The sequence below is a fragment of the Galleria mellonella genome, unplaced genomic scaffold (genome assembly GCF_026898425.1).
Source record: "Galleria mellonella isolate WM207_F2 unplaced genomic scaffold, CSIRO_AGI_GalMel_v1 utg23, whole genome shotgun sequence".
Lineage (NCBI taxonomy): Eukaryota > Metazoa > Arthropoda > Insecta > Lepidoptera > Pyralidae > Galleria > Galleria mellonella.
Window position 1 is genome coordinate 1,410,856 of NW_026442045.1, and position 11,722 is coordinate 1,422,577.

An 11,722-nucleotide genomic window follows, 5' to 3' on the forward strand; every position below is an offset into this window, starting at 1 on the left:
AAGTGAATTAGTATTCGTGTAGTGTATTCGCTGTTTGACCGGACGCAAAAAAACTAGTTAATACTCTCAAGTTTTTTCCCCATCTTGATTAGGAAAGCTAGCCAGTCTTTGTGGCTGATTTAATAATATGCGCTTAGGAAGTTTATCAAATTCGGAAATATATACATATTTTTATGGAATAACTAGGTACTGATCTTACTTACGTGTAATTAGATTGAAAAAGCTCGATTAGTTATAGAATCAATTCGTAATCCTTAGTCATGAGCTACTGTGACACTAGCATAGGCCTGACTGCATTACATTACATTAAAATATAATGTGTGCTTACGAAATTTTTAACAATAAAATATACACATAGGAAAAAAATTTGTTTGTTGTTGATATTTGTTGTAATAGCTACTGGAAATCACAAACAGTGGATGCCTACACGGTATATGTGCCTAATGGCAAACGCAGCGGAGCGGTCTAGAAATTTTTAATACCAGAGGGTGACACCTTCACACAATTTATCTTCTATTAATATCCTTACAGTGAAAGTAAGTTTCATTGTTAACTTGACGACTTAATCGGTTATGAGATTTATCCATCTATTTAGCAAGAAAGAGGATACAGTGTCCCAGTTAGGACCGTCTAGAATTATACCAAATGAGAAGAAGCTATGTACGAAAAGCGATTGCATTTATAATTTATACCTTTCAGCCAATCCTGACTTCACCTTAGATTATAAATAGACATTTATAGTCACATTTTTTTTTTTTCTCATACCGTCCTCATACAGCCCATATACCACATTAATATAATAAATACTTACTAATATTATAAATGTGAAAGTAAGTTTGTCTGTTTATTACAACTTAGAGACTTAATGGTTTAACCAATTTGAATAAAAGTAAACGTAATTTTTATATCTACTCTAATATGAACGTTAAAGTAATATGTACTATAAATATAACTAGACTTCAAGAAGGTTCCTAGACGACTTACCTTACAATGCTACAGACAGACATACAGTACTATAGTACTTATAACCTTCCTTTTGCGACAGAGAGGAGGAAAAACAGGCAGACGTCTCAATTAAAAAGAATGCATTGTAGCATTGTCACAGAATAGTATCTAATAGCAGGTGCGTACTATTTTTTAATATTTAAAATTATATATATAAAGGAAAATACCTGTGTAATCAATGTTAAACGTGCATTATTACCGTAACTGCACATGCATCAATCCTGTAGGTAATCATATTACATAGTTCCTGTCATATTACAAAGCATTATGTAGCTTGGAGAACAAAATTAGCAGTCAATTGTACCTAAGTAAAAAAAAAAAATTATGGTATATTTAAGAATAGAAAAATAAAGATAGATTCATAAAAATAACAAAATTGTCACAAACCTATTTTACTGTTTTCTTACCTTTTTTACTTTCCTATTGTATTATTTACTTATTCTTTTGAGTTAAATTCTCAATTTGAATGAAAGTGACAAAACACTGTAATAGTCAAAGTTTGTAATAGTTTTGGTTTGTAGGAGGTTTTAGTTTTTTTTTATGAATAAGGAAAATAAATATATTATATTAAAAAAAAACATGCTTTTCAATAATAGGTACATATTTTTTTCATTTATTTTTATGGAATTAAACATTACTACATATCTCATTATTTATTGAAGAAGTTTGTCGAAACAGGTTTTATATCTTTGTTTATTTACAAATTTGTCCGAAAACTTTATCCTCCTACTAATCCTTTCCTTATTTATAATAAACGGGAAAATGAGTTTGTTTGTTTGTTACTTATATCGCCTTAACTAATTACTATGAAAATTGATGTTGAAAGATTGAATATGAAAATATATACGTTCTAAATGGAAGGAAGGAAGGATATAGACTACTTTTTATCCCGGTCAATCAACAGTTTTTGGTCACGCGGATGAAATCGCGGGCAAAAGCTAGTATTATATGTACGAGTATAAGTAAGTTTGTAACTCAATACCTCTTACACGATTGAATGTGTTTGAAAGAAGTTTAATACACACATAGGTTATATTCTACTTTTTCTATTTTTTTTTTATAGAAGTTGGTCATAGTGACCACACCCCACCTGATGGTAAACAGGTAAGGTTATTCAAATATGAGAGATGTATTATAGTGTATTATATATAGGTGTATGTATGAATGAGAGAGTATGCAAATCATACTGTGTTGACAATCGTCATATTGACAGCCTGCATATATCTCTTTACGCTCCACTTAAATTATAGATAGGAGGCTAAAGACATAAACGGGAAGAGAATTCCAAAATATAAATAATAATTCGACAGAGGTATGAACTCGCGAATCTTTTAGTACGCACAGTCAACGTTTATTTAACACATAATCCTATGTGTTGAATGAATGTTTAAAACTTTATAAGATTCACGCGGGTAAAGCCACAGTAAACAACTAAGAAGTAATATTTATGGATACTTCCATAGATATAATAAGTTTATGTTAATGCTTATTTTTTATATCATAAACAATTTATAAATAAATCCATATTTGTATTGGATGCAATTTATAATCTAAGGTCAATTATGAGTTTTATGAAGAAAACTTTTCCGCTTTATTTTAAATATTTTATTAACTATCGCATTTTATGGGCTTTTACTTACCAAGAAATGTGAGTCATGTAACAGATAGTATTTTATGCAGAAACTTAAACCCAGACATGAGTTGATTCACTCCCTATTAGAAGTACTTGCCTACCTACTTTTAATTTCATTTTTGAACGAGTTATATTACCTTAAATGAGAATTTAAAAAGTTAATTACGTAGCATCATCGTAAAATTTCGATAATTTAAAGTAAATAATTTGTTTTTTTATAATATTATTACTTAAAGTTAATACATTGTAGTGAGGGGGTCGCGACACTAAAAAGGTTAAGATGCTCTACGCAATCTTTTAACCTCCTGTTTACATTCACAAATGCCCTTCCTTAATGAATGTCTATTTTACGAAATTATTTGTCAATTTTCATAAATAAATTTCAAAGAGGTCATAGGTTTTTATTTTACATAAATATAAATCAAAATTAATACATAAATGAGTGTTATTTAACCCGAGGCTATTTTACTGCCGTAAATAAACCTACTACGTATAATCTCTAGTAAACGTGTCTCGTGTTCCTTCTTTGTAATCAGTTATTTTCTCTAATTAATTTTCTTTAAGAGTTAACTTGTTTAAAGACTACTTATATTACATATACATAACCTTCTTATATATAAAAATATTATTCAATTCACTAGTAGTTGATTGTTATTAACATGATACAATAAAGTGAAGCCGGTACTGTAATCATAACCTCAAAGCTTGGGGTCGCCTATCGGCTGGGCTATAGGGAAGCGCGCAGCCGCTCAATGTTGTCACGCATGCGCAATGACACTACCTACCACCAAATAGCGAACTAACAACGCTTTTCACAACCAGAGAAATAACGATGTCTCGTATTCAACCATATCGGTATTAATGGTCCGCGTAACTGAGACAAGTCCGCATTTGTGTGATATTTGAATGCATGCGAGCATGCTATCAGAACACGTGTGACTAAAAAACGTAGTGATATTTTTCGTGATATCTAGCATCAACTAACATGTACAAGACAGTGAGACACGGTGAGAACAGTCTCCAATACACCATCCTTCCGCAAACGGAGGAGGTGCTCAATAACAGTGGCCTAAAAGGTAAAGGTAGAGACTACAGCCCGTCGATCCATGTGCGACGGTCTCGAAGGAAATCTACAGTTAAATATGTATTGCTGATAATATTTGGAATAGTTGTTGCACTCGCGCTAGCTTCCGTTCCATTATATGTTATGAATGGAGCATTATATACTCGAAGGAGTCAAAGAGAGCAACATGAAATTGTTACTACAGCCCCCTTAGCACCAACAGGACGTGAAATAGCAAAATCTAGGAAAAAGGAATTAAAGATTTCACCCGGAATTTCATCAGTTCTTGTATCAAAGTTGGAAAAGATCAAAGATACATCTTCAGTTGCACCCACAACCACTTCTTCAACTGCTTCCACAGTAATAAATGAGAGAACAACGACTCTGCCATGGATTGTTCCTGCTTTGAATTCTTGGAAAGGTTTAATTTCTTCCACTACGATCCAACCAATTCCAACAGAAGGAAATGAAAAGATACCACTTATCGGTACACCGTCTGGCAGCATACGATTACTTGACAACTACATGTCAATGAAACCTTGGGATAAAGATATAATAATACGACCAAGCATTACACCCGAGGCCGTCACTCTTCGTAATATCTTCAGATATTATTCACGCTCATTTCCACCTTCTGAAAAATTAACTACTGCCAGTACAAAGTTATTTGAAGACGTTTTAATAACCACTAAAGCGACTACTACAACAAGACCTTCAGTTACTACAGAATTTGCGACAACTAGCGAAAAATCAAACCTCAAAGATTTAAAAGATACTATTCTTTCAGTAGATGATGATGACGAATTTAAAGAATCGTTGGAAGTGGATGAAGTTTTCTCACTACCGCCTTCGAAGCCCGATTCTTCATCATCAGGCACTGATTCTGATGAAGTCACCATTTCAAAAGCTGGTGATAGTGAATGGTACGGAGCTAGGTGGCCTTTCGTTGACACTTCTTCATACTTCCAATGGACGGTAAGCAAAACACTCATTTTATCCAGCTTATGTAATAAATAAATACGTAATATTCTGCGACTTAGCTTACGAATAAGATACAAATATAAATCTTTAAGAATATGTACATTCATTATTACTTATATAATTAAAGACTGTTTCCCACATAAAAAGCCGACTTCAATTGTGACAATACCAGTTATTAATTTAAATACTGAACCAATTTTGATAACATTTCTATTGAATCAATCTGTAATTATATCCTTTAAGATAAAAGAAATATTTTTCCAGATCGATTTAGAACTGACGAAGTTATGTGGTAACAAACATAAAAAAATACAACCGAATTGAAAACCTCCTTAGTTTTGAAGTCCATTAAAATGCAATATAATTATGTCAATTTTAAAAACCCACATAGCTTATGTAATCTAAGTATGCATATAAAATTATCTACTGATCAATATACAACCGAAACTTTACATAATGTAAATTATGCATTAACACAAAACTTCCCGAAATTCTTGCGGAAGTGGCAGATACAGGCTTTTACGCATGTAAATCCCCAGAATATGGTGATACTTTAATAAACAGGATTAAACTTGGTTGGACAAGATCCGTGAAGCCACGTCACATTTTCTCAACTAAACTCTTAAAGTTTGAAAATAAAATTCTAACCAATGCGTTTTACTGTTAATGACACCTACTGGCTGCTATCTTACTTATCGAAACTAAAATACAATCTACGCTGCTTACCATATGAGGAAGTTTCAAAAGATGAAAATGTTTGCTGAAAATCCAAAGTGAAACAAACGCAATAAGCATTCTGTTCTCAAACAACATTTAAAGTGGGAAGCCTATTTCAGGAGTAGACATTTTAAAAATGATGATTATGAAGATACAAAATTGTATGGTCTAAACTCTCATTCCGTTACATACATACATACCAAAGTCGTGTATCAAACTTTACACATACGAGTACTGTCTACAATAAAATGAAAAATAATTTTCTAACAAGATCCAATATTCAAATTAAAACATTTCCATCAGTTACCTATAAAGGTGAGGGTTACATTGCTACTTATTCAACATCCATTATTTATCTTCTTCTTCCAACCCTTAATCTCAAGACTGTTTAGGGTCGGATCTTCTTGTACTGCGCTGCCAGGATGCTCCATTCTGGATTGTTGTTAGAAGCTAAATTCTGTGCTTTCGTCACCTTCTCAGTATTGAAATACCATGTAGCGGGAGGGAAACTGATGTATATTATACCCTCTTTTAATAATAATGTAGCATAATTATATCTACCTACATATATATTAGTAACGGGAGACTTGATGCGCTATCAGTAATAAACCAGTATTCTTTCATACCAGTTGTTATCACTTCGCGGACCATCCTTAAAACATATCAGAAACCCTTTTTTTATATGGTCATACCATCGAAACTTCTTTCTTTTAGTTTATTCATTATTCGTGTAACTCTGAAAGATCCTTGCATACATTACATTACATGCTTGTTACATATTTTGTCCATACCGCCCATCCAATGTAACATCTTCATTTCAGCTGTGTGATATTGCTATTCAGGCTTCTTTGTTGTTGTCCAGCATTTTACTCCAAACATCATTGCGGGTCGAACAGTCAACTTGTAGACTTTGCCTTTATTATTATTATTACATACATTGTACATAGATGAAAACATTATTGAATTGACAACATAGAATCTCCCTCTTTTCATAGTCGATTCGAAAACAGAAATACTGGCCCGCTTTGAATAGTATTATACAGGTCGCGGGGAAAATAGCAATTAACGCCGTCGTTTGTTTAAAAAGGACTTTAAAATCACTTGGAAAGCACTCGACTTCGCCTTGTCATTTTAAATTACCTACTCGACCGTCAATTGCATTATTTCCGGCCTCGGCCCTAATGTATTATAAACCTACCTACCTATTAATAAATATTGTGAACACTAATGATGTGACTGAGAATATGACTCACCATGCAAATGTAGATAAATTAGTATAGACAAATGTAGATAAATTTGCCATCTACTAAAAGAAATAATATCACGTCAAGTTTTATTAACAGTTTTTAAGAATATTTGAATAGTCGTTACATAATTACGTTTAAACTACTGTTGCGACTACTAACTTACAACTACTGCGGAAATAAATAGATAGAAATGATAAATACTCTTTATTAAAATAATAGATAGATAGATAATCTTTATTGAAATTATAGATAGATAGATACTCTTTATTGAATGCCGCGTGCTGTTATCAATGTAAACTTAAAATGCAAAATCGAACACCAAACACTGCAATAAGAATGGTGAAAATTGATGCAGGATGCGCGACGCAATGACGTAACATAATCGTAAAAAAACAGAACGTATTAAGAATCCGTTACTTAAAAAATGGCACTAAAATACTAACTACTCTGTACATGATATAAATCATAATAATGAGTCCACAGACCGCTTTTATAACTGTATCATATTTTGTAATCAACGTGCCAAAATGATCTTACAAATTTAGTACAAAATTTGATGTAAATAATCAATTCCACTCATGTTCTGTCCTACGGTAATGAGTTTTTTTTTTTATTTATGTTCTGGAAATATTTATTTATATATTTTTTATTCACCACATAACAAAGAAATGTTTGGTACAGACGACACACGTAATATTAATACATTTAATATATTTTAGGTGTAATTTTTTAATGAAAATGTGAATTTAGATTTTTTTATTATCTATATACAGAATATTATATTATCTATAGTTATAGCTAATAAATATTTTTGTTATATTCAGGGTTACTCACCGGGAGACAACCTCCTCTTGCCACTGTTGGTGGCAGCTCTATCGTCGATCGCGTTGGTACTGCTTCTAGCATTAGCCGTGAAACGCCGCAAAAGGACACATGTCGCGTCCGCACAAATAGGGGTATGTTATAAATAATTACACACATAATTACCGGTACTATTACGATATGCACCACAGCGGCATGGGACCACAGTACCCAAAAAAGAGAAACAGGCAAACATTAGTCATATTATGTAGATAAAATACTTACCAATACTTTACAAAGACAGTTTGTCTATAGAAAAGTATGCATTGGTGCTGTTCTCTTGGCCTGTTTTCTTCGACATCTTACTCCTTATTCATTTCTTTCTTACTTAATAACATACCACACATAACAGCCGCATAATTCATACACCCATTGTTCCAGAAGTTGACTGCCGATCTTCAAGCCGACGACAACACTAACTTGTTAACAGCCGAGAATCCTGAAGATGGGGAAGAGTGAGCTACCGCGCTTATAGCTTGTTCAAGAGCCCAACGCAGAATGTCTGATGTGCACGCGTTATGTTGCTCTCTTGTGAAAGGAATACGGGGTACCTACTATTATATTCTATGCTGATCCAATGCTTGCACTTAACAAATACTCGCCACCAAACATATAAATAAAAAATTCGCCCAGATGTATTGAATTAGGTAATATCTTTGAAGGAATAACATGAACGCACATTAGGCATTCCATGCACCTTGTAATGATTTAGCATCCAATTGTAGTTTCTTGAATGCAACCACATTACAAGACCTGTGTGTTCGTCATGTAAAACAAGTACCCATCATATTTCAAACTTTCAGTGCCTATTGTTTGTATATAATGTACGATTTGGTAGCCCTCTAGCCGCGAGAGCGCCGGCCTATAGAAGGATTCCTGATGTTCAGAGATACGATATAATATGTAAGTGTATTTTGTAAACGCAATAGAAGATCGACTGTAAATTAGATATTATATTCGTTAAATGCCAAATTCGCCAAAATTATTTTTGTTACATAAAATTAGTCTACAACGTATTTACAATTGTCATATACCGTCGCAATGTGACATATAATTAGATAGTAGTGCCCTAATGAGCTTGCTAGTAACGAAGACATCGTGAATTGTTTTCAAATATAAAACTAGATCATTTATAAAACAGTACCTACATATGTTTTTGTAAGTAGGTGCCCGCGGACGTCATTCACGAACAGATACTAAATCCAATCAAAACATTGCACCATATGGCACATAATTGGTCTGGTCGATTAAGGTCTGTGCATACGGGGCCGTCTGGTGACGAAATAAGAATACAATGTGCGACCACTACTTTTTATTCCTGGGATATTCCCAGGATAAAGCATAATACCTGGGTATCGTACTCTATCCCGCAAGATGAGTACTAAGTCGCCTTGCCTGCATAGTAATTGCAGTTTTTTTTTAATGGGTGAGAACGAAATTGTAACCCCGCGTGTGCTATCTGTATACGCTGGCGAGGCACCACTGAAAGATGATAGGTAAGGATGAAAGCTGATCAGTTAGCCCATCGTGACGAATGTCACAAGAATCAACCACAATGGTTTCCAGGAGGAACTGCGTAGAGGTGATAGGGTATATTGCTAGTAATGGGACTATTAGACCCCACTGCTAACAATGCCTTTCTCCAAGCATAGTAGTGGTAAATTATATCATCCTTTTAAAAAGAGATATACGTACCCACTTGTGTGTAACAGTAAAAGGTCGTTACGATGATGAGACGAGGGACAGTGTTCGGATTATTCTATGCTCGTCAAATATACAGAATAGATTATAAATATAATAGATGACTGCATTATATAACAAGAACGAGTTAAAGTTATCGTGCGAATCATAGTAAATTTTATCCTCCGTCCCTCGTCTAGGAAAGTTTTCAATGTTACGTGGTGGTAGGTACGTCGGTTATAAATGTTCATGAAATGTAGATACCTATATCATATCTCTGAAAATTCGATATTATGACTCGTCAGTATTAACAAACCCTGTGGTATAAATCATCATAATAGACTTATTTATTTTTGTTGGTGTAGTCTGAATAGGATAAGATGAAATATCAATCTCTGTGTAATGTACTATATGTTTGGACGTAATTGAAATTTATTATAACTTGAGCTATTCTCTTTAATTACATATTTAAATCATTTAAATATAGATATAAGACTGAAGTAGGATTGGGTTGTTATGGATCCACACAGATGGATATGTAACAATTTGCATTTATTAGCTTTACACTCAACGCAAAGCAACGAGTGTCATAAATTAATGTTTAGTGATTGTAATAGAAATCTGTTAGAAAACTAAAGCTACCAGATCAATATAAATTTGAATTTTTGGGAATCTAACACTGTCAAATAAAACGTATAAACTTTTTAATTAATATTCAATGTCCTGATTTGAAATACGATTTAATTTATTATATAAAAAAATCATATTAATGATATATATATATACAAAATATATAATGAACCTAAGTTGCAATGGAATATCCAACAGTTTTTTTTTTTTGAGAGGCCAATCTTGAATTACTTGGCGAGATATCGTGTCAAATTTTGTGATGTTTCAATTATCTATTACTTCTGTATTTTATACTTATGTACTCAAAACATTTCAAAATAAATCACGATTTTAATACGATGGTAAGACAAATATACAGCTGCTAATTAAGGCTCCCGGATGGTCGCGAAACTAGTCGAACTTTCACGACTATAATACACGTAAGATAATCTGGTAATTATTATTTTAAATTCATATGCAAGAATTGTTATTTTTATTACTGATCTCTATTAAATCACTAATTACTATTTTGTGACACTGGTTATTCTGCAATGAAATATATTCTTTCGTAACGGCACTATTCATTTGAAATTATATTGATACCGCCAGTCTCTGTGTGCTATTATACCTAGATATCCATATTAATTACTATGTATTTCAATGTTAGCTATATGAATGTACAACAAATGAACAGTGGGGAATTATAACGACGGTAAAATATTAAATTGTGATACTTCCGTAGTATTATCCAAGTTATAATTCCCCTTTATTTAATGGAATTGTATGACAATGTCATGGGAGAATATTTAATCAGGATAAACTTGTGTGATATAGGGAAGCTTCAGCAAAGTTCTGAGAAGGTGGCGCCACTGGAAAAATCGCACAGACTGATTCAGGAAACTTTCAAAACATTAGAAAGAAAAATATTTTGCCTTTCACTACAGACTAAAACAGAGATGAAATTCGATTATGTTACAATATAAAGGCGCCACCATCGGGACAAATTGGCAGTAAGCTTCCCTATTGAAAATGTAATTGGATTATACAGATGGATGTACATTTTATTTCATGCGAAGTCGAAGCACAGTGTGTAACAGTAGAGATAAGTTTTAGTTAGCTTTTACGATAAACGTTAGTCGCTCTGTGGATGCCTTGAGCGGTGTGATTATTTCATATTTGCTGTTAACAACACCATGTAAATACGTAATAAATTATGTTTTCCCACCCAATATACTTATTATTTCACATTTAAAGTGTCTAAACTGAGTAAATTAATGAAAGTTATTGATCCCCTAAAAAAAATTCAATAATATAAAGAGTATAGATATACAATGATGATCAAAGATTACAACTACGTTCGTGGTTACAAATAGATAATTTGTATTGAAAATGTCAGGCATAGTTACCTCTAGTAGACGATTTGAAACTCAAAATTTCACATAATAAGTTAATTTTTCAATAATTAAGTTTCACCATTTCAATTCCAATAAAAAATCATAATAATTTTAGATTATTTTCACAAAACGACATCAACCTGGATAAAATGAAAAGGGGACTAACATAGAAGTAAATTATAGTAAAGATTTCCAATTAAAAAAGAAGTAACCATGCACATCATAAAATCATATCGAATTGTGAATTAAATTTTTAATCAGTTTAAAAAAAAATCATTTTTTTAAACATAAAAGCGTGTGCACCGATTATTACGCGTGACTATAAAACTGACTCCGATATGTATCTACTTAAAAGGCGAATGACCAATATGACCTGTTTATAATGCAAAAGAAACGATTAATTTAATAATACAATGGTTGTACAACATAGAAATTAAAGTTCTTTGTTAAATCGTCAAATAATTAATATAAGGAAGTAAGCCTTATCGATCGTAAAAAGAATCATTAAAATCTGTTTTTACGTATACACAAA

At 32.5% G+C, this 11,722-nt stretch overlaps 1 protein-coding gene across 2 annotated transcripts; it reads left to right on the plus strand.

Annotated features, from left to right (window-relative positions):
- Positions 1–3,415: 3,415 nt before the first annotated feature.
- Positions 3,416–11,025, plus strand: LOC113512974 (uncharacterized). 2 transcript variants are annotated; one of them, XM_026896959.3, is made up of 3 exons: positions 3,416–4,676; positions 7,471–7,602; positions 7,889–11,025. In XM_026896959.3, the coding sequence occupies exons 1-3, from the start codon at positions 3,624–3,626 to the stop codon at positions 7,964–7,966; spliced, it is 1,263 nt and encodes a 420-aa protein (XP_026752760.2). In that variant the 5' UTR covers positions 3,416–3,623; the 3' UTR covers positions 7,967–11,025. The 2 variants fall into 2 exon arrangements, with proteins under 2 accessions (XP_026752760.2, XP_031766930.2); XM_031911070.2 differs by having other exon boundaries at positions 7,892–11,025.
- Positions 11,026–11,722: the final 697 nt, after the last annotated feature.